A 24,466-nucleotide genomic window follows, 5' to 3' on the forward strand; every position below is an offset into this window, starting at 1 on the left:
CGAGAATTGATAACTGTTTTAATGTTTTCTCAAAAAGTAAAGCATTTCATGGAATAATATTTCAAGACAAGTCTTTCACCATTACCTTCTGTAAACCCTGTAAAATCTTTGAACTTTAACTTTTTTGTTCTGTTCCGAAAGACGGTGTACAAAGGCTTTAAACGAGCAAAACAACCAAACGGACTCCAAAAATCCGAACAAGAACAAGAGGGGCACACTACAGAAGATGGAGAGATGAACAAGTCCATAAAAAAGGGGGCACTCTTTGGCAGCAGACAGCGCAGGATAGAGTGAAATGGATAATTGGTGGAGAGGCTGTCCTACTGCAGTGTGGAGTGGAATAGGCTAGAAAGAAAGAAGATCCTGAAAGAGAAATTTACATTCGTCTCGAATGCACATTAATATTTTCATGTTTTCATTGAGAAAATTAATTATTCATATTTTCGCAAAGTATTACTATTATTATCACCTTGAACTGTTTCACATACTAACGAAAGTTCCGCATTATTTAGATAATAATTTGTTTCTGTCATCTTTTCAGGTCTTCCTCTAAATACGGAATTATACCGATGTTTTTCTTGCACTTACGCAGGAATTTGGGGGAAACACCTCGACATATAAATTTGTCTTTCATTCTTGACCAAATAGATTAAATAAATATTATAAGTGTACACCACAATCGATCAAGGAAACACAAACAATAGAGTGGTGTTTCTGAACAAGCCGGACACAAGTTGTTTAAGTAATCATTTGTTTTTCTTTAATTGCTTTATTGGGAGATATTAAGGGCCCCACTATCTTTGGGAATATTGAACAAATATTTGTTAAGGGTTTGGGAACGCTTTGCACCAATCAAAACGTAAAATTATTTACATCAAACTCACACGGTTTGAATAAATCATTTTCGTTTTCAGTGAGACGAATATTAGTTTAGCATGTACAAAAGGATTTACAGTACACGACTCCCCTAAAAACATTACTCTGCGAGTTTCATATTTTTTTCCTAAAAGACTTCACTACTCATGAAGCTGAAACTTCTACAGGTAAATTATATTACATACAATTACACTCACAGTGGGGATATATGTCATGGCCAACAACCTGCAAAATGTACCAAAAAGCGTTCAAAAGTAAATAAACTGATGAGTTTAACTTGTTGTTGTTAGACATATTCAGTCATTGCAATTAAAGTCCTCTGATAATAGATTTTTTTTTTCTTCAAATATTAGAGTATATGTTTCTGAACAATAAACTATTTTTTTTTTAGTAATTGTTTTAAACGATTTATATGTTTAACAATTGTGTGGGGGTGACTCCGCCTACCCCTTTTGTGACGTCAATCGAAGAAGATTTTGCCTCGATCGAATATCGACAGACTATGTGCAAGTACATTCAAGTCCTAGTCGTGAGTTTTTACGTTTCGAAAAAGGTTTTTCTTGCATTTTTCCGGCAATGTCGACCAGGTGTATTGCTGCTGCATGCAGCAAGACAACTAATGATGGAGTCAGTTTGCAAAGTGGTCCGGCCCGACGTCTTTTCCAGCGCTGTGCAGCAAACACACACATTTTTACATGAAGAGAAAGGTTCTTTTCTTAAACACGACGCCATCCCAACAATTTTTCCAGCAAGTGGGGAAGTCGAAGAAGGTACCTGAAGACGTAACGAACCTAAAGGAGCATTTGCCTAACGTGACAAAAATCAGATATTGTTTCAACTTTGAGGGCATGTTTTTAACTTGCGCCAAGCGTCACTATATTGTGTAAGCACTGCATGCGATTCATCACGCCTCGATTGACGTCACGAACAGTGCCCTCTCAGGTCGGGCTTATTTTCAAATTTGTAAATAACATGGGAACTAATTTTGTTAAACCTTAGTTAATTGTTTATTCATATTCCACTCATCAAAACACATATTTTGGTGACAAAAGCTTTATTTCGACAAAACACCACTTCCAGGTGACTACATGTATAAGTCTTTTGCAAAAGAGCCAACTGGGGAAAGTGTGTGTTATACTTCTCATAAGGAAGTTTGAAAAGCCCAGTTTGAAGCATGTTTTGTCATAAATGCATCTTTCTAATATATTAATGGTAGCAATCACAATCAGTTTAAAGGTCATATAAAGTCCCATTCACACACTCAACATTAACTGAACACATTTTGTACAATTATTTATCTGAAAAAAGCAGAACTATAAACAAGTAGGTTGCACAGTTTGTAGAAGCATTGGGTTGCATTTAGGGGGATAAAGGGTTGTATAACCCCCCCCCCCCCAATATGTTTTTGTCTTGATTCTTAGTCACTATTTGGTGCCTCCGATGGAAAACAAAGCCGGAAGAAAAATGGCACCAAGGCAAACACCTAGGTCTTAAATGTTCTCTGACAAAATAAAATTATTGTCATTAAAAACACAATTTTTTTACAAGAAAAGAAAATAACTTCAAGGTAATGATATGTTGGGTTCATTTTCTTTACAATAAAATATTTCTTGCTGGGCACACTAGTAGTCTCCATTGGTAGTAAGCAAACTGGCCAACTGGCTTCCTTTGCTGGTTAAATTGAAATCTTACAGAACAGCATGAAGACAAAAAAATGGAGAATGGAGATCATCTGCAAAAAATTTAAGGTCGTGAAAGAAATCACAGGCCTGGTAATGTTTTTACAACTTAAACAATTTGTACATGGTGGATTTTCAAATTGATAACACAATTTTGTGGCGTGTTATGGCTGAGCGGTTAAGAGCACCGGATTCAAGCTCTGCTATTTGATCAGCAGAGTGTGGGTTCGAATCCCGGTCGTGAAACTTGCTACATAAAATTGGGGAGGTAGTGCTTTCTGCTCTACCGGCCAGGCTTCGGACTGATGATACCCAAGCCTACATCCGTATGGACTGTGAAAGGAGTAACCCTATTTCAGCCCCAGGAGTAGGTGGCAACGGCCTCTGGACAAAAATACTTGTAGCCCACACCTTGAAGTGGCCTTCAGGCCTTGTGTGTCTGGTGACTTGCATACAAAAAAATAATAAAAAAAACAAGATAAATATTAAAAATCTTACCGAACAGCATTAAGGCAAATGGAGATCATCAAGAAAACTCCTAAGAAAGATCGTGAAGAAACCATGGGCCTAAGATGCTGGTAATCTTTTACAAATTAAAACCACTTGTATATATGGTGGATACTTCAAAATAAATCACATGATCTTTTTACTTCCACCTAAAAAAATGTCTTCTGTTACTCATTTTTTACTCTGGTTACCATGGTAACTCCCGAGTCAGGTAAGTTATTTCACTCTTCTTTGGTTACAACAGAGTACTTGTGAGTGTAGATTTTAGTTCATTTGCTGGACTTTTGTTTTTATCAGCTCTCAGTTGAGGCTGTTTTGGAAGGGACGGCTGTTGCGATTCTAAGGCCATGCATCTGCTTTACTTCTTCAGCTAATGCCTGCACACACAAAAAAAACAAATAAATGAAACAAATTATCAATATTTTCATAAATTTCTGCTCACGGGTTTGGGTACCTTTTAAAATATTACTTGCTGAGGTGCTGTAGTTTCCGAGAAATTAGTCAAACAAAAGGCCAAGTGGTTTTTTGTTGACATTTCACAAAATCATTGTAACGAGAAAATAAAAAATGGATCGATGGTTATAAATGCAAAAAATAGTTAATAGCCTGACGTTTCGACCCTATAGCAGAAACGTCAGGCCGTTAACTGTTTTTTGCAAATCATTGTAACAACGGATTTCTGAGTACAGCAGCGTACTGGTGTTTACGAGACTCCCCTGACAACATGGCTATGTGATTTTCACTCTTTGTTCTCAAAAACTTGACGTGACGACTACAGTACATAAACAACCCTAGTACATAAATTTGCCTTCCATGATTAATTGAGCTTATATGTGACACATGAAGTCATTTATACAGACAAAGAGCCCAAGTGTGACAGGTGTAGAAAAAAAGGGCTGTCAAATAGTGCTTCATCATACTCCGTCTGGCGTGCCAAATTCCATGCTAGTATCATCAAAGGCACAATTCATCCAAATATTTCCCCAACCAAGTTTGTGTTATCATTATTTTCGTAATTTTCTGTTTTCATGAAACCAAAACGCACCTAAAAAACGAACATAATCAGTGTAGCTTGCAAGCATGAGGAAACCTGTACACAATTTTTTTCAAGTGAACCAAAAACATCGGAATTAACCCAACTCTTCCAACTCCTGTGCCCCCACTTAAACAGGGCTTGAATTCGGGTGAAAATCCACAAAACCATAGAGCTTGTGTAGCCAAAATCAGGCTTTATTGAGGGGGAAACGAGAGAGATAACAATAACGATCACGGCGCACAGAGAAAGCATTGTAATGGTTGAACTGCTCCACGCAGAATACGCACTATGCTCATTCAACCAATAGAATGCGTTCCATTTGCGTCGTTCTCGTTAGCGTTCTCGTTATCGCTGCAGTGGGACCGGGCCTTTATACTGGTCAAATTGCTCCGCACAGAATACGCCCACGCTTATTCAACCAAACGAGGGGTGTATTGACAAGCTTTTCGTTCCTCGTTTTTATTTCATTTCATTTTATTTGCCAGCAAACATGAAAAAACATAAACATGTATTAAAAAATTGCACATCAAAGATTTACAAGAAAAAGCAATAATACAATGGTTATAAAAAGAGAACAGCAAAAAAAATGCAAAAACACAAGCAAATTCCTGAGAAACCTGGCCTGGCCGCGGGCAGATATAAGGATTGTGTAGGAAACACCTCCAGTGGTTTTCGTTCCTCGTTCGTTATCGAGGCCTGTGTGACTGGGCCTTAAACCTACATCATGGTGTACGCTTTAAGACTTTTTACCCATTCTTTTAATATCTTACCGAGGGCAGAATAATGAGAAAACAACCTCAAAGTACAAAAAATAACATGCCTGCAAAATTATTTTTTTTACATTTGGGACCAGGATTTAAATAATTTATTTAAAAAACGCTACACACTTTATAAACTTGAACAAGCTCTAAAAACCAAGAGAAGATTTATCTCATTTATGTAGGGAAGAGTCATTATCATGGAAACATATTTATCACATGACACTACAGTAAACATTTGAACAACAACACCAGACAGCCTGACTTGTTCACTATCTTGATATTAAAGGCATGGATACACCTTTGGTAATTGTCAAAGACTAGTGTCCTCACTTGGGGTATCCCAAGTATTGGTGTATCCCAACTCCAAACCTGTGAAAACTTGGGCTCAGTAGGTCACCTAAGTTGCAAGAGAATAATGAACGAAATAACACCATTGTTGCACAAACTTATGTGCTTTGAGATGCCTATAAAGGCTTCAAAAACTGTTATTAATTGAGTGAGAAATTACCTCAACTCAAAAACTACGTTACTACGGTAGTTTTAATCATGGGAAATTGTCTTCCTCCATGTTTTAATATTGAGTGAGTTGTTACTTCTGTCTCAAAAACTACCTTATTTCAGCAGAGGGAGCCCTGTCTCGGAATGTTTTATAATAGTTATAAACATCTGTCCATTGCTCGAATACCAAGTAAGTTTTTGTGCCAACAATCATTTTGAGTAATTACCAATAGTGTTCAGAGCCTTTAATGGCCCAATCCTTCTATCAACATGCCTCTGGCTTGCAGTCCATTGTAATATCCAAGCCCCTGCTATCATAAGTTTATTCACTCATAAAGCCTGTATCAGCAGACTGGGAAATTGAGTCAACACCTGCTGTTGTTTAATGAAGCTGCAGGGAAAATTTGGTGGAGAGATGAGGGAAATTCCCCTCCATACACCTGTCCATGGTTCATTCAAGCGCACTGTTGCAATCCGAGTTCTCTACAGGTGTACTTGATGTACGTTACGATTAATTTATGGTCGTGTGGCTGAGCGCTCAAGTGCGCCAGACAAACTGGGCCCAACTTCGTTAAAGCCACTATTAAAGGACACTATTGGTAATTGTCAAAGACTAGCCTTCACAGTTGGTGTATCTCAACATACATGCATAAAATAACAAACCTGTGAAAATTTGAGCTCAATCGGTCATCGAACGTGCGAGATAATAATGAAAGAAAAAACACCCTTGTCACACGAAGTTCTGTGCGTTTAATAGATGGTTGATTTCGAGACCTCAAGTTCTAAACTTGAGGTCTTGAAATCAAATTCGTGGAAAATTACTTCTTTCTCGAAAACTATGGCACTACAGAGGGAGCTGTTTCTCACAATGTTTTATACCATTAACCTCTCCCCATTACTCGTATCCAAGAAAGGTTTTATGCTAATAATTATTTTGAGTAATTACCAATAGTGTCCACTGCCTTTAAGCCATGGTTAAGCCGATTAAGCAGGAAATATTGTTTAAAATATCCCTGCTTAGCAGTAATGAGCAGGATACCAGTCACATGTTGTTTGTGTGTGGACATGGTATTTTGGCTGGTAGCTTTTGTTCTGGTGGTAAGCACATTTTGGTTGTACTTAGCTACTTTCTGTGCTTATATAAGCATTTCTTTGAAATTGGGCCCTGGTGAACTGGTCAGAAAGTGTGGGTTTGAGTCCTGCTGGTGACACATGTGTCCTTAAAGACACTGGACACTCAAATAATGTTTAGCATAAAAACTTGGGACCAAGCAATGGAGAGCTGTTGATAGTAAAAAAACATTGTGAGAAACGGCTCACTCTGAAGTTACATGGTTTTTGAGAGGTAGTTTCTCACTCAAATATGCCATGTTTAGGTATCAAAAAAGCACACAATTTAATGCAACAAGGGTGTTTTTTCTTTCATTATTCACTTGCAAATTTTGCGATGACCAATTGAGTCCAAATTTGCACAAATTTTTCATTTTATACATTGGGATACACCAAGTGAGAATACTGGTATTTGACAATTTAAAGGCAGTGGACACTAATGGGTAACTACTTAAAATAATGTATATTAGCATAAAACCTTACTTGGTAACGAGTTATGGGAGAGGTTGATGGTGGTAAACATTTGTGAGAAACGGCTCCCTCTGAAATAACGTAGTTTTCGAGAAAGAAGTAATTTTTCACAAATTTGATTTCGAGACCGCAGAATTAGATTTTGAGGTCTCGAAATGAAGCATCTGAAAGCACACAACTTCGTGTGACAAGGGTATCTTTTCTTTCATTATTATCTCGCAACTTCAATGACCAATTGAGCTCATTTTATGCATGTGTTGAGATACACCAAGTGAGAAGACCTGTCTTTAACAATTAGCAATAGTTTCCAGTGTCTTTAAGCAACATTTTATACTAAGCAGCTCTATAAAATTGAGTCCAGATGTAGAAATACTGTTATTACCTCTGTCATGGAGGGTGACATAATATGGGTATTATGTCAGATTTTTTGCCCTAAACATTAAAAAATAGATTTTTTTGAGTGAATGGTATTTCAAAGAGTATCACCCAATTTAACGAAAAAAAGTTTAACTTTTACTTTTAATGGTCAGGAACCATGACCAAAATTTAAAACGTTTCTTATAAAACAAATAAGAATTGGTCACGTGATATATTGTCGGATCCCAACAAAAACTTGTAACTTGTAACTTTCTCGACCCCCTTCAAAATACCTATTGAATTTTAAATCAAAATTTTTGGGTCAAATTGGACAAAAATCTGACAAAGCATCTTTAAGGGGAAACACTCCATTTCAACATTTTGAAACACTTTGTGAATTACAAGGAAGTGCATAAAGAAAAAAAACATAACTTAATTTTAATGGATCTATGTTTGTCTATTACATCAATACTTCCAAAGTACTTTGAGGAAATAAAAAAAAAGTAAATAGATCGCCTGAAGCATTTCATAGTTTGTCTAATTACCAGGATGAGAAATTTCAGATATCTGTTTTTAGATTATTTTTTTTTTCAAGCACATGTTCATGTGTATCAGCTTGACAGTGTCAGTTATTTTCTTTAGCTAAAAAGCGATTCTGCTCCTTGATTTGACTTCTCTAGTTCTGAGAATACTGCTTCAAAAAAGTTTCTTAGAATTTCTATTAAATATGGCATGTCCTTGACTCAAGGCTGTTGGCATAGTGTGCCCTGGCCCGATCGATGCAGCACGATTCGGCAGTCTCTGCATGCAGTGCATACACGAACAATGTATACATTGTATAGTACAGTCCATTGTACAGCGAGAACAGTATAGCAAAGTCGTGAGTACGGTCGTGTCTTTCTACTTTCAACCTCGCACACGAGGCTCAAGCTACTTAGAAAGTACTCATGTAGAGTACGTGTACTGTACAGATGGTACGCATGTACACGTACAGTATGTGTACGTATGCATGCTTTGTGTTATGTACATGGGGGCATGTGCGCTTGCGGAATTCAGTGGGGACTAGGATTTATGCAGGTCGCGGCTGGCAGGAGCGCCTTGATCAAGGCTAGGCATGTGTTGGCTGATTGGTCTTGTTCACTGGACCCAAGCTCTAGTCCCAACTAAATTGTGCTTTCCAAAACAAGGTTACCAGCTAAACTACCATATATGTACCAAGTACAATTTGTGACTCACTGGTATACTGCTCATTTCTATATTTTAAGCAATATTTCCCCATAAAGCAGCTCTATAAGGTAGTGTATCTCCAAAGAAATTGCTTTTTCCTGTGAGTTTGCATTGGGTTAGAAACCTGTCGAATAAATTTTCACTGAAGGTTCTAGTGTACTGGAAAGGGGTTTATGTAAATTGTAACCTCTTCCAGTTCTTTAGTAGAAAAGGAATTTTATTTCCTAGAAAAAAACAAATGCAGAGAAAACTGCCTTACCTGTGTAACCATACGGTGTTGTTGGAGAGTGCGTTTACCGGCAAACTCCTCTGATTCAATGGTAACTTCATACATTGCTCCACAGCCCCCTGAGGAATAAAAAAAAAACAGTGTGAGACCACATAACTAGTTCTTACATGTGCGTACACGTAGCGCTGTACATTGAATACACTGTACAGCGCATTTCTCATTTGGGTGTCATATATGGCAGTGGACACTATGGTAATTACTCAGAATAATTATTGGCATAAAACCTTTCTTGGTGACGAGTAATAGGGAGAGGTTGATGGTAAAAAACATTGTGAGAACAGCTCCCTCTGAAGTGCCATAGTTTACGAGAAACGGTAATTTTCCACAAGTTTGATTTCGAGACCTCAGATTTAGAACTTGAGGGTCTCGAAATGAACCATCTTAACGCACACAACTTCATGTGACAAGGGTTATTTTTCTTTCATTATTATCTTGCAACTTCGATGACCAATTGAGCTCATATTTTCACAGGTTTGTTATTCTACGCATGTTGAGATACACCAACTGTGAAGGCTAGTCTTTGACAATTACCAATACTGTCCAGTGTCTTTAAAGACTTCAATACCTGCCTGCAAATAAATATACGTATAAAGATAAGTGCTTTGAGACGCCTGTAGACAAAGCACTGCACATAAGTAGGCCTATAAATCAATAAATTAGTTTTATTATTATTAATATTATTATCATTATAAACCACAAGGGAAACTGAATAAAGCTATTGACAAAAAAGGGACACCGCCAATATAGGGCTAGATAGCTCAGTTGGAAGATCGCCGGAGGTCGTTGGTTTAAATCCTACTCTAGTCAATTCTTTGTTCAACCCCAAAATAAGTTATTAATATTACACACATGTATTACATGCACTGACCAATGTTAAAGGCAGTGGACACTATTGGTAATTACTCAAAATGATTATTAGCATAAAACCTTTCTTGGTGACGAGTAATGGGGAGAGGTTGATGGTATAAACCATTGTGAGAAACGGCTCCCTCTGAAGTGCCATAGTTTTTGAGAAAGAAGTAATTTTCCACAAATTTGTTTTTGAGACCTCATGTTTAGAACTTGAGGTCTAGAAATCAACCACACAATGTCGATTGACAAGGCTGTTTTTTTCTTTCATTGTTATCTTGCAAGTTTGATGACCGATTGAGCTCAAATTTTCACAGGTTTTCAGAAATTATTGTCATAACATTGTTTTTCTCATTTCCCAAAAACTACAGCACCTCAGCACGTAATATTTTTAGGGAAGCTGTCTACTCTCATTATCTTCAAACTGTGTAAGTTTAGTGTAAATCTGTGACATTGTGGTTTTTGTCATAAAAAAGTTACATAGACCCTTTAAAATATTTCACATAAATGTTATTTTGTGGAACTCTGTGGGGTATATAAAACAATTTCAACATAGTGAACCAATTTTAAATGTAGGAGGGTTTGAGAAATAACAGTAATTACACAATTCCAGCACCCAGACTGGCATTTAACCAAATGATACAAAAGAACCAAAGTTTATCATTTCACCATTTCTGTGAATTAGGTCCAACAAAATCATTCCCAATTTTAGAAACAAAACTTATGATGACCAATTTGCAGTAGAATGAGTTAAACCCCATTTCCAATAGATCACATACCTGACACGTCTTGTACTTGGACTGCCACTGCCTTAGGAAACTTATCCCGAAGAATACTTTTGAGTTTTTGTTCACCTTGAGTGAGCACCGTGCTATCAGATAAGCCCCTCCATCGTTGAGGGAGCTTGATAAAAAGAAACAAAGTTACAGACAGTCCAAAGGATTTTGTTAGAAAATGTTCAATAACAACCTGTGTTTTATTTGTTTGTGTTTGTCGCATTGGAAGAGGAAGGCTGAAAGCTAGATGGACTGACACCATCACTTACCGGTATTAGGTTTTTAAAAGAAGTACATGTAGTATTCAAGAGCTAACGCGCATGAGTTAACGACAACAGCTCTGGACAGGGATGCAGAGGGTTCGGCTTGAAGGGATTTTGGTTCAACCACAGAGCGACAGATGCCCTAATTGGCTTAAAGGCAGTGGACACTATTGGTAATTGTTAAGGACTAGCCTTCACAGTTGGTGTGTCTCAACATATGCATAAAATAACTAACCTGTGACAATTTGAGCTCAATCGGTCATCAAAGTTGCGAGATAATAATGAAAGAAAACACCCTTGTCACACGAAGTTGTGTATGTTTAGATGGTTGATTTCGAGACCTCAAGTTCTAAACCCGAGGTCTCAAAATCAAATTCGTGGAAAATTACTTCTTTCTCGAAAACTATGGCACTTCAGAGGGAGCCGTTTCTCACAATGTTTTAATCCATCAACCTCTCCCCATTACTTATCACCAAGAAAGGTTTTATGCTCATTTTGAGTAATTATCAATAGTGTCCTTAATTATTTTGTAATTTGTAATAACCGTTTTGTTTACTATTAGTTACTTTAGTAAGTTTGGCTACTCATTTATGCATAAGCGGGAGAATTTGTTTTATAGCAAAAATTAAATTTATTACTTATTAGCCAATACTTGGGCTACTGTACTGAGGAATATATGCCCTATCCACCGACTTTCTTTTATTTGGAAACAATTAAAAAACAAAACAACACTGACCCGAGCAAATATAAATAAACAAATATCAATACTCCGAGCTCTGAGGACGAGATCGGAGATTGCATGTTGTACATTTAATATACACGTAATATGATTATTACACTTTCTCTTCTGGGCCAACTCCAACCAGCCAACAGAGGGCGCTGTTTGAACATACATTTGGATTACATGATGGTCTTGAAAGTTGAATTCCTTTTTCCAACAGACAAAACACTAGCCAGAATAGATTGATGAAGGAAATAATAGTAATACATTTATAGTCAATAATATGAATCTTACACATGTATTTAATGGTTTCGGCAGTTGTCGTCAGTAGTTGTCGGCTTTTTAAAACAAATTTTTAGTTTAGTTCGAACACTACTTCTAAACTTCTAGAAACTATAAGGCTCCCCCGTGAGGGAGCCTTATTATACAAATATTGAGTGGCTCAGAGTGGAATGGGAGGAATATTATCGCTCGGTATAATTTGGACTGTTCCATTTCACGTGGCGAATTTTTATTGTGAAATTACACCCGTTTCTCTTTGAGTCGGCCTGTTGGATTCAACAGTCACGATGTGCGTTCTACAGCTATTTTGAGACACGCAGAAGCCGAATGCTAGTAATTTTACTAATAACTAGACATAGAGTTTTTTGTTAATTACAAAAACACGGTGTTCGGTTGGACGTTACGTGATGACGTTGTTCAAAAACATTGAACCATAAAGATGTTTTTTATACAATGTGTCGTTATTTTATAGTTAAACTTGTATCACACTTTTGAACGCCTTGTTTCTTCACAAATGCAATATGTTTGTGTGAGACTGGCATCAGTTTTTTTGTTTGCAACTCATGAAAGCCTTTTAAAAATCTAGCTCACCCCTGCACTGGATGCTGTACACAGATTTGATAATCAACAGCGCCCTCTTTGGTGGGCAAAAAGAGAGCGCTGTTGGGAATTCCCCCAAAAACTTTCGCGCCAAATGATTTTTACAAATTTTAAACGTTGTTTTATTGTTATTTACTACAACTATCTGTTGAGTTTCAAATCGATCTCAATCTTGAGATATGGCGTAAATAAGCTCAAAAGTTGTTTTTTTGATGAAAAAAAAACACGAAGGCGAACTTTGACCCAGGGTAACGACCCGGAAATTAAAGTCGTACGATTTTGGCATTAACTTTTCAAATGTTGTCCAAGTCTTTATCTATCCGATACTGAAATATGAACATCATACATGTAGCTTCAATATTCGTTGAGATACAGCAACAAGCAAATTGTAATTTTTCAACATTAAAAACCTTGCTATGACGTCATCAATCCAAAAAAGTGGCGGTTTCATCAAAAATTTAGCTACCCCTGCACGGGATGATTACACAGATTTGATAATCAACAGCGCCCTCTTTTGTTGGACAAACAAGAGCGCTTTTGGAATTCTCCCCAAAACGTTCGCGCCATATGATTTTTACACATTTTAAACGTTGTTTTATTGTTATTTAATACCTGATGACGTCATTATGACGTAACTAGGCCTGTGTTGTCTTAAAAACACTAAGGTTCAACTATCTGTTGAGTTTCAAGGTTCAAATCGATCTCAATTTTGAGTTATGCCGTAGATAATCTCGAAAGTTGTTTTTTGATGTAAAATACACGAAGGCGAACTTTGACCCAGGGTAACGACCCGGAAGTTAAGGTCGTACGATTTTGGCGTTAACTTTTCAAATATGGTCGAAGTTTTTATCTATCCGATGCTGAAATATGAACATCATAGCTTTTCTATTCGTTGAGATACAGCAACAAGCACATGGTCATTTTTCAAAATTAAAAACCCTGTCATGACCTCATTATCATCATTCCCAAAAAGTGGCGGTTTATTCCACTCACTATTGCCTATGAACATAGTAAGTTTTAAGTTTGTACAAGATTTACTTTTGTTTAAAAGCTCAAAAGTTTTTTTTTTTATGTAAAATGCACGAAGGCGAACTTTGACCCAGGGTAACGACCCGGAAGTTAAGGTCGTACGATTTTGGCGTTAACTTTTCAAATGTTGTCCAAGTCTTTATCTATCTGATGCCCAAGTATGAACATCATAGCATTCATATTCGTTGAGATACAGCGAAAAGCAAATGTCGTTTTTCAACTTTAAAAACCTTGCCATGACCTCATCAATGACGTCATCATTCCCAAAAAGTGGCGGTTTCATCTACTCACTATTGCCTATGTACATAGTAAGTTTTAAGTTTGTACAAGCTTTACTTTTGTTTAAAATTGCTGGAGAAGGTTCGCAGGGAAAGAAGAACACGAGGGAAACTAGACATAGTGTTTTTTGTTAATTACAAAAACACGGTGTTCGGTTGGACGTTACGTGAGACGTAGTTCAAAAACATTGAACCATAAAGATGTTTTTTATACAATGTGTCCTTATTTTATAGTTAAACTTGTATCACACTTTTGAACGCCTTGTTTCTTCACAAATGCAATATGTTTGTGTGAGATTGGCATCAGTTTTTTGTTTGCAACTTATGAAAGCCCTTTAAAAATCTAGCTCACCCCTGCACTTGATGCTGTACACAGATTTGATAATCAACAGCGCCCTCTTTGGTGGGCAAAAAGAGAGCGCTGTTGGGAATTCCCCGAAAAACTTTCGCGCCATATGATTTTTACACATTTTATTGTTTTTCAATACCTGATGACGTCATTATGACGTAATTAGGCCTGTGTTGTCTTAAAAATACTAAGGTTCAACTATCTATTGAGTTTCAAGGTTCAAATCGATCTCAATCTTGAGTTATGCCGTAGATAAGCTCAAAAGTTGTTTTTTTATGAAAAAAACACGAAGGCGAACTTTGACCCAGGGTAACGACCCGGAAGTTAAGGTGGTACGATTTTAGCGTTAACTTTTCAAATGTTGTCCAAGTCTTTATCTATCCGATGCCCAAGTATGAACATCATAGCTTTTATATTCGTTGAGATACAGCAACAAGCAAATGGTCATTTTTTAACATTAAAAACCCTGTCATGACGTCATCAATGACGTCATCATTCTAAAAAAGTGGCAATAGTTGTTCGGCTGTTGGCCGAAATATATACAAAACAGAGCGAAATTGTACTCACGTCAGCGTATAGTTCAGTGTGTTGATTCTGCCTGAACCACCTAAACATTGTACAATGTGCTGCTTTAGATTCAACACATAGCAACGTCACCCAGAAAACTCTGGAAAATATTATGCGAATATGTCTCACAATGATGAATCGTGTGTAATTATTAACTTGTTAGGCGCTCGTGAGCAATCGGTTTACTCTTCATGGTTAATTTTTATCGAACAATGAACTGCTTTCCCAGAGGTTACTCAACGAACTTTCAGTATAAAAAGTGATTTATAAAAGATTGTGGGTGTGGAATTTTTCTATGACCCCATATACAAAGGTCTTCCAAGTGAGAAGGATAATATTAACTGAGGGGTATGGACTGTCCATAGTTTTGAGTTTGTTGTTCGGGATACTCCCATTTGTTTAGACTTTGGTAGTCTTTCTAAAACGCCTTTAATTAGTCACCCACACTCCCTGGTGCAGACCTGACATTCTTCCTACTTTGGGTCTGATTCCAGATTTGTTTGGGCCTTTTCAAAAAATTTTGATTAAATAAAAAGAATACCATGGTAAATTAACCTTTTAAATCCCACACTGCGTTTGTCCAGCAGTAATAGATCACCACTTATACATACTCATTAAAATTTTATTTTTACTTTTTCCAATGACCAAATATCATTGCCTGCTGACGGGAAGGTCAGGTGTAGCAACATAAACAAACACAATGTTTAGGATTGACTATTCTTATTCTACTGTTTTATTATTATTATTGCACTATTGGCTACAACCAACGATTCGTTTTGTACAATCAAATGGCAACAGCTTAATAACTGGTCACATTTGAAAGAACTACACTCCAAATTACTATCAAATTGACAAGTAGGCCCATTCTCCCCTTAACAATAATCTTGTACCGGACCGGGATACTTAGCAATATCACTGTTATCTAAATCGTTAGCTATTATGCAAAATTTTAATTAATTAATCAATTAAATAATTATTTTTTTCAACAAAACCTCCTTAAATGAAGAAAATACAAAATATATTAAATTATTACAATAAAAGGTGTATTCATAAACATAACCAGATAACCCTGACACTCATGGACGACCCCCATACCATCCAGACAAAGTATGAAACAAATTTATCTGAGCAGCTGACCGAGATCAAGATCATCACATGCAAGACACTGGTTACGAAACAAAACTCAACTGAGACTATCACGCCATAGTCTATAATACATACTTTTTGGTCAGATTTAAATTTCCTTCTGAAATAATGCAATTAAAGTCACCTGGAAATAGAGCTTAATTTTTTTTCAAACATAAGAGTATATGTTTAGTAACAATAAAACATTTGTTTTAAGTAATTGTTTGTAACGATATATATGTTTAAAAAATAGATAAAGTTGTTTGGTACGTAGAGTAAACACACGTGCAAGTACATTCTAGTCCAAGTCGTGAGTTTGTACGTGTCGAACACAATTTATTTCTTGCATTTTTCCGGCAGTGCCGACCAAGTGTATTGCTGCTAGATGCAGCAGAACAACTACAGATGGGGTCAGTCTGCATGGCTGGTCAGACTCACAAGAGCAATAGTACCTAGTGGTCCGGTCCGACTTCTTTTTCAGCGCTGTGCAACATTTTCTCTTCTAATATCGCGCCTCGATTGACGTCACGAAAAGCGCCCTCTCGGGTCGGGCCTACCCTTAAATTTGTAAATAAGATAATAACTAATTTTTTAGAACCTTATTTAACTGTTTATTCACATTCCTACTCATCCAAAAACTAGGGACAAAAGCTTTTTTTTGACAAAATACCACTTCCAGGTAACTTTAAGCAGCGAGAAACCCTGTGCAAGCTTCTTTTTTTTTTAAATATAACAATTAAAAGTGTTTTAAGTAGTAGTTTTATTACATCATCAAATGTTTTCGGGCAAACAATGCGCAGCCTTTAAAATGACATCTTTTCATTAAACAAAAACCTGGTTAAGTCAGCCCCAAAAAGAAAAAAATAGGAACAAAACAATGCTTCACTTTTATTTAAAAAAAATATTGAATCCCTTCAAAATCAGGGTTGATCAAGTACAGCGGGACTGATAACTAAAACTCCCGGGGTCAGAGCTGACCTGGATCCTGATCCCTAGGTATCCGGACCACTTTATGGGTCAGACTGACCCCGAACCGACCAAGAAACTTGTTCAACCAAGGACTTGGTTTGAGCTTGCATCATGCGGCATTTTCGTGACCCCTAAGATCCGGTGCTCCAAAATCTGCACTGTTTTTGTTTGTTTGTTGGGGGGGGGGGGGGGGGTACACTTCGGTTGCTTGTACTCTAAACACATCAGGGTCGTATTGACCCGGATTAAAGGTGGAGGGGCGTGACCCATTCCGGATCAAGCCACATGACACATGACACACGGATCCGGGTAAAGTCTGACCAGTTTTTACAGTGTAGAAGATATTAAATGTATTATTCTATTAATATCGTCAATAGAGATGATTCTTTAGGAATGCCAAAAGTTTGGGTTTATACGAGTTCCTTCATGGACATGTAGCACTTTTTCATACTATACCAGTCATTCTTCCACAAGTACCATTGCAGCCCATGTGAAATTGGTTCCTCTCCTTGCTGGTAGTATATCCCATTCAGGTGCGAAGATGCACATCCATTGAACCACCATGCCCCACCAGTTCTGACAGCGCAGTTTGCAGATTCTTCAAGATGTTCAAATACGTCATTGTCCCTGTCCTTGGTTGTGAAGTTTTGTCCATTATGGTACATCAGAGCATCACCAGCAGGACTGTTGGCATCGAAGGAACCAACGTGAAGGGTGTATAGGTCACCAGATACAGCAAACTCTTTGTAACTTGCCCAAGCCGTTCCGTTCTCCCAATCCGTTAGGCCTACTCTTAATTCCCATTGGCCCGACTTAGTCAGGGCTTGCAGGATGTCATTCCCGAGCCAGAACTCACCAGATGGATCGCCAAAGCCAGATTGGTAGGTGGCCCAGTCGCGGTAGAAGTCAACAGAGCCGTCTTGTCTTCTCTGGAACACAATCCAGCCTCCTCCATCAGTTTCCATGTCACAGTAGACCCGTATGCCATCAGTCAGACCAGCAGGAAAGATGGTATAGATGCCATTATCACGATGACCAGCTCTGTACCACATCTGGCAACTGGTGTACTGGTTACGTATTATACCATAGTAGGCACTTCCATCCAGCTGGATGAAGTCAGCAGGACTGTGATCTCTTGTAGCGTTATTCAACTCACAGGATTTTTTACTGATGTGGTAGTTGAATGAGGCACACTGTCGATCAGAAGAGCAGTCTCGCCCACAGATCACTGGAGAAGATACAGTCTTCCATTCATACTTGTGATTTATCAAAGTGTGGTTGTACGTCAAGAAGAAGATGGATTCCCTCCATTGAAGACACTGGCATAACTTTACTAAGAATGCCAAAATCAACACTGAGATGGTAGCCTTCATTTTGAGGAGCGATATCAAAACAAACAAACTTGTGTCCGCGAGTGAGTCTTTGGTTTTTCAACAAGCTTTTATAATATTGTCTAATAATCTTGCCTCAAACTTGACTCCAAAGCGCATTTATAGGTAACACGTCTTAAAGCTGTCTTGATAGTTTGATGATTAAAGAAGTTCGAAGACGACTCTAACCATCCGAGTGTGTGTTTGGTTCTTCAACAAGATGTAATTGTCTAAAAGTCTTGCCTCAAACTTGACTACTAAAGTTGCATTGGGTTACGTCTTCACGATATTGATGGTGGTTTGACGATAAAAGAAGACGACTCAAAATCACCAAGATGTGTATTCTGCCTCCAACCGCGTCTTGAGTGAAATATTTTGTGCGAATCTTCGTTTATGAGGAGCTTTTGATGGAAGTATCGTGACGTACATTAAAACCAAGGCAACCAATCAACATCGTGTTTGTAAGTTAACAAGCCAGTGGAATATGAGAAGCGTAAAAAGCTTCCAGATTGCTAATTTAATTTTATACATAAAAGAACTTAAAGGAATTACAATAAATTATTATCTATAATGAAAAGGTATCAACAATGTACACGCAACGTAACTGCAGTAAATTAATTAAAGGTTTTAATTAGCTGTCCATCTTGGGTCACTTGATGGTCAATTTTGCCGGCGATGGACACCTTATTGAATTAATTGATCTTTCCGCTCTATTTAGTTGATACTAGGGTACAAACCTGGACAGGTGTTATTGCTACATGTATAAAGGCACGTGCTATTATTTAGGAGCTTTCGTGATGGTGGTGTTGCAATTAATAGGAGCCTTCGTGATGGAGGTGTTGCAATTAATTTTTAGTCAACATGCTATAGTTCCCTTGACAGACGTCTTCTGTGCTTTACAGGGCCCTATAGAGCACGTCCATGGGCAGCCCTTAAATGGCAGAATTCTGACAAAGCAAACCATGAAAATGGGCCCTTGCCGGTTAGTCACGCAGCTGCTCCATTTCACTGCTATAACGATAATGAAAATACAATGACTTTGGTCCTTCATCAACCCAACTTTTCAAATTAAGCTGAAACTCACGGTTTCAGAACAATTGGATAATAGCTATAGCAAGTGCTGCTTGCTGGCGGCTGATCCTGAGCAATTTGCACAACTTTTGTTTGTTAATTAATTAGCCTACATTTGAAATAGTTTTACCCACGTTGTCCTCGTTGAAATAGTATCTCACGATGCCATGTATTTCCCTTTTATTTTAGGAAGCTACTTCGGCAAGTTTGTCTTCATATAAACTCATGGAAAACAAGCCCCCCCCCCCCCCCCCCCCCCGAAAAAAAAAAAAAATTCCAAGATATGTAATAATTGTGCTAATTGTTTTTTAAATAGTTTTTCAATGCCTGCCAGGGAAAATTGCATATTAAGCTTCTTACCACCAATTGATAAGATGCACAAAACAGTTGGCGGCCTGACCTTTCAACTCTGTAATGCAGAATTCGTCAAAGACTTTTAACTTTCTAAATATTTGTGTGAAACTTTTTTTTTGTTATTCCAATTGCTGCAATCTAGTAAGCAACAGCATATTTCTATGGAGTCGAATAATGTTGTTTTTATTAAAGTATTTCGGACAAATATTGATCTCTGGTGGATTGGTTAGTTATATACTTTAACTCAAGGCCATATCAGGCAACATAATTTGGTTTATTTAAAATAAAAAGTAAATAAACCTTAGTTGGTTACCAAAAATACAGGCACTACACAGCAAAAATGGCAATATCACAATAAAAAGTCTGCATACAAATGTACATGTGTTAAACCTGTACATACACAAATGAGAAAGAACAAAGTCTCGGTTTGAGTTTGCATAGGATATGAACAGCCAGAATAGGATAAAATGTAAAGTGATTGGACAAAATCTGTTGAAAGCGCCCCCATGCATGCGGTCAAAGTGGTCAACTTCGTCTTTGTCTTTGATGAAGAGTTTATGATCCTTTTTTAATGGGGGTGTTTATTCACCTGTGGGAAACTTTCAACCCTTCCACCTGTCGGGATAAAGACAGGGGCCCAGAAACATGGGCTGGAGCCTGGAGGAGGATGGTTCAAAAGAGGGCGCTATATATAAACAAGTTTGTACTCAGTTTGCCATGAGGAACATTGTTAATTTGTTGTTTTGATTTTATTTGTAATTTTTTTTTTGGGGGGGGGGAACCCGCACCAGCTTCTAATACACTGTATTATTTTATGCAAGTCGGTGTCAAGTGTGGGTCTGATACAGCATTTAGGCCAACAATTAATTGGGAAATATAACAAGATTATTTGAATTAATCTTTGTCCAGAACACAGAGAGATGCAGTACACCAGGAGACGGGGGCAACCCTGAGAACTGACATGACAGAGAGAGATTCTTGGATCCTTGATTACACAAAGTCTTCATTGCTTAAATCATTTAAGGTAAATATCAATGAGACAAGCTACTCCCCTTTTATTAAGACTTTTTTTCACCAGGGGGGGGGGGGGGGGTTGGGGTGGGGGTAGATGTATTAAAACACTTCATTTGTGTGTGGTTAGAATGGGGCGAGGCGAGACGTGGAAGCTCATGTCCCCACCGCCCTGCCCAAGCCCCACATGATTACAAATGAGATAGTACCAAAGCAGAACTAAATGGTTCAAAACTTTAAATTACACCCCTTAATTATGCCGCCATGAAAATTAAGTTGAGATAAAACATTAAAATAATGCAGGGAGAAAACAAGTAGGCTGGGGTACACAAGGATGTATTTGTCCATTATTAAATGATACAATAAGTCAACCCTCTCACTATATGACCATTCAATCAGCCACTTTAATGAATAATAATACCTAATGGGATTCCACTTCAACAGATAATAATTATTGGAGTGGATTTTTATTGTATCACAGTTTTTAAAAACTCCTTTTTTCTTCACAAATGCAATATGTTTGTGTGAGATTGGCTTTAGGTTTTAATTTGCAATTTATGGAAACCCTTTAAAAATTTAGCTACCCCTGCACGGGATGATGTACACAGATTTGATAATCAACAGCGCCCTCTTTTGTTGGACAAACAAGAGCGCTTTTGGGATTCCCCCAAAAACGTTCACGCCATATGATTTTTACACATTTTAAACGTTGTTTTATTGTTATTTTATACCTGATGACGTCATTATGACGTAATTAGGCCTGTGTTGTCTTAAAAACACTAAGGTTCAACTATCTGTTGAGTTTCAAGGTTCAAATTGATCTCAATCTTGAGTTATGCCGTAGATAAGCTCAAAAGTTGTTTTTTTGATGACAAAAACACGAAGGCGAACTTTGACCCAGGGTGACGACCCGGAAGTTAAAGTCGTACGATTTTAGTGTTAACTTTTCAAATGTTTCCCAAGTCTTTATCTATCCGATGCTGAAATATGAACATCATAGCTTTTCTATTCGTTGAGATACAGCAACAAGCAAATGGTAATTTTTCAAAATTAAAAACCCTGTCATGACGTCATCAATGACGTCATCATTCCCAAAAAGTGGCGGTTTCTTCCACTCACTATTGCCTATGAACATAGTAAGTTTTAAAATTGTACAAGCTTTACTCTTGTTTAAAAGCTCAAAAGTTGTTTTTTTGATGTAAAATACACGAAGGCGAACTTTGACCCAGGGTAACGACCCGGAAGTTAAGGTCGTACGATTTTGGCGTTAACTTTTCAAATGTTGTCCAAGTCTCTATCTATCCGATGCTGAAATATGAACATCATAGCTTCAATATTCGTTGAGATACAGCAACAAGCAAATTGTAATTTTTCAACATTAAAAACCTTGCCATGACGTCATCAATGACGTCATCAATCCAAAAAAGTGGCAGTTTCATCTACGCACTAGTGCCTATGTACAAAGTAAGTTTTAAGTTTGTACAAGCTTTACTTTTGCTTAAAAGCTCAAAAGTTGTTTTTTGATGAAAAAATGCGAAGGCGAACTTTGACCCAGGGTAACAACCGGAAGTTAAGGTCATACGATTTTGGCGTTAACTTTTCAAATGTTGTCAAAGTCTTTATCTATCTAATGTCCAAGTATGATAGATCATAGCCCATCATAGCATTCATATTCGTTGAGATACAGCGAAAAGCAAATGTCGTTTTTCAACTTTAAAAACCTTGCCATGACCTCATTAATGACGTCATCATTCCCAAAAAGTGGCTATTTCTCATCTACTCACTATTGCCTATACGTACATAGTAAGTTTTAAGTTTGTACAATTTTTACTTTTGTTTAAAATTGCTGGAGAAGGTTAGCAGGGAAAGAAGAACATGAGGGAAAAAAAACAGAACAATAACAATAGTTGTTCGGCTGTTGGCCGAACACCTAAAAAAAAACCTAAAAAAAAAAACATAACAATAACAATAGTTGTTCGGCTGTTGGCCGAACACCTAATAACAATAGCTGTTCGGCTGTTGGCCGAACACCTGAAAAAAAAACTTAAAAAAAACATAACAATAACAATAGTTGTTCGGCTGTTGGCCGAACACCTAACAATAGTTGTTCGTCTGTTGGCCGAACACCTAATAATGCCTTGCAGTAACACTGTTGCCTTACCAAAAGACGTGCGCACGCAGTGATGTTTTTACTCAGCTTTTTCGTTTCATCCGAAAAGTACCGTTGCACGCTGGCAGCATGCAATTGCAAGGCCAATGGTACTTTTCGGATGGAACGAAAAAGCACGGTGAGCGACTCAGCGTGCAATGGTAATTTTACTTGCTATCACGTGACGGACAATCCTCCAATCAAAGGATGGCAAGGATCTGCTTGAGTGTTATATCCTCTGCTTACCAGTTTTCACGCTATTATGCCTTTTTCTTTGAAAAAAAAAATTTGAAAAAAAATAATGATGCCATATCAACCGATGCCCTAATTATCTTCATTTGTTAATATTAAGTATGCAAACATGTATTAAAACTTGATGAACATTGAAATGTTCAAACCACACACCGATCTTCGATGACTTAAACTGGCACCATTTGTTTTGAGTTTTTCCAGTTTTCACGGCAAACGAGAAAGTATGGTTTCCCGGTGAAGCCATAGATGGAAGAAACATCTGCAGTGACTACAAGTGTTCTTTGAGACTCTGTGTATGACTGTATAGCCAGCAGTTGCCTTCATTTTATTCAAAATTTTTTATAATAAATTTTTTAAATTACCATGGAAACTTGCAAAAAATAAAAAAATATAACAAATATAAAAAGTGTGAATAATTACTGGCTTCCAAATCTGAATTTTATTTATTTTTTTTATATTTTTTTTCTTAATATTTATAATAAAGCGTATAAATAAACAGTGATAATTGAATCAACAAGCTGATTTGCGTACAAATCTTCGCTCCAATGCAGATCCATTTCGCCTTACTTTTCCCATGACTCACAGTAAGGCGGGAGATCGAACATTCACTGTTTCAGCAGCTAAAGAGTGGAATGAACTTCCCTCCTATATTAAATCTGCTGAAACAGTGAATGTGTTTAAGAAGATTCTTAAAACCTACCTCTTTCCTAATTGATTTTGTTTTTTGTTTTTATTGTTGTTTGTTTGTATAATGTTTAATTTATTGCTCTTTGTAAACGCTGTGATATGGTTTTACCATGAATAGCGTACCTAAATGCTTAATAATAATAATAATAATAATAATAATGTTTAAATTTGGATAATTTTCCGCGCGTCGCCACCAATTTATCCGCCAAAAATATTAAAAAATGATATATAAGGCACATGGCTTCTTTAAGTTAAGCCTCGGTATTTTTTTTTCCAGAATGCTCAGCAAAATATTCAGTCACATGATTTGATCATCGTGAATTGTGAATTGAAATAGTGTTTGATGAAACGTTTTCGGTGGGCAAAATTTTTTATATGGCCTCAACATTATGACATATTTTTGTACCTTGTAGAAATGCCTAAAATACCAAACTTTTTGCATTTACGAGAGCAAATAACCAGTGGAGCCTTACATGTTCCTAAAGTTTTGGTCAAGGGAGAGGAGACTCTTTGCTTGGAAAATAAAACCACACAATATCTATCTACGGACTGTTTACATCGCGCACAGAGAGGTAAAAGATTTGCCACGATTTTAGGGACACCTCAAAAACAGGACCTCCTACGATATAATAGTTTCTACTCTAAGGTTTCTAGAACTAGAAGTATTCATATTCGAACACCGTCCCAAAAAATTTCTAACCCAACAAAACGTTTGTAAAAATTCAAGTTTGTCAGTCACTGTCACTGTCAAGTGTCAGATAAATCATGGCAGGATACCTACCAGGCGACTGCTAAAAATTCTCCGAAGCATGATAACACGTTCAGTAAAAGACTGGCCAATCTTATGTCTTAACCCAGCTGCACTCTGCAGTCAGAATCACGAACTTTCTCGTGCAATCATGGAGGTCGCCATCTTGCATGTCTTGTGTTTTGAACTTGTCTTCGCCTGCGCA

At 37.3% G+C, this 24,466-nt stretch overlaps 1 protein-coding gene across 1 annotated transcript; it reads right to left on the reverse strand.

The window, feature by feature from the left end:
• Nucleotides 1–2,967: 2,967 nt before the first annotated feature.
• On the reverse strand, nucleotides 2,968–24,434 carry LOC117289516 (bolA-like protein 3). Its single transcript, XM_033770661.1, has 4 exons — nucleotides 24,295–24,434; nucleotides 10,440–10,563; nucleotides 8,782–8,870; nucleotides 2,968–3,439 (listed from the first exon to the last, which is right to left on the reverse strand). The coding sequence occupies exons 1-4, from the start codon at nucleotides 24,322–24,324 to the stop codon at nucleotides 3,356–3,358; spliced, it is 327 nt and encodes a 108-aa protein (XP_033626552.1). The 5' UTR covers nucleotides 24,325–24,434; the 3' UTR covers nucleotides 2,968–3,355.
• Between the last annotated feature and the right edge of the window lie 32 nt (nucleotides 24,435–24,466).

This window comes from Asterias rubens, chromosome 4 (assembly GCF_902459465.1).
Source record: "Asterias rubens chromosome 4, eAstRub1.3, whole genome shotgun sequence".
NCBI lineage: Eukaryota > Metazoa > Echinodermata > Asteroidea > Forcipulatida > Asteriidae > Asterias > Asterias rubens.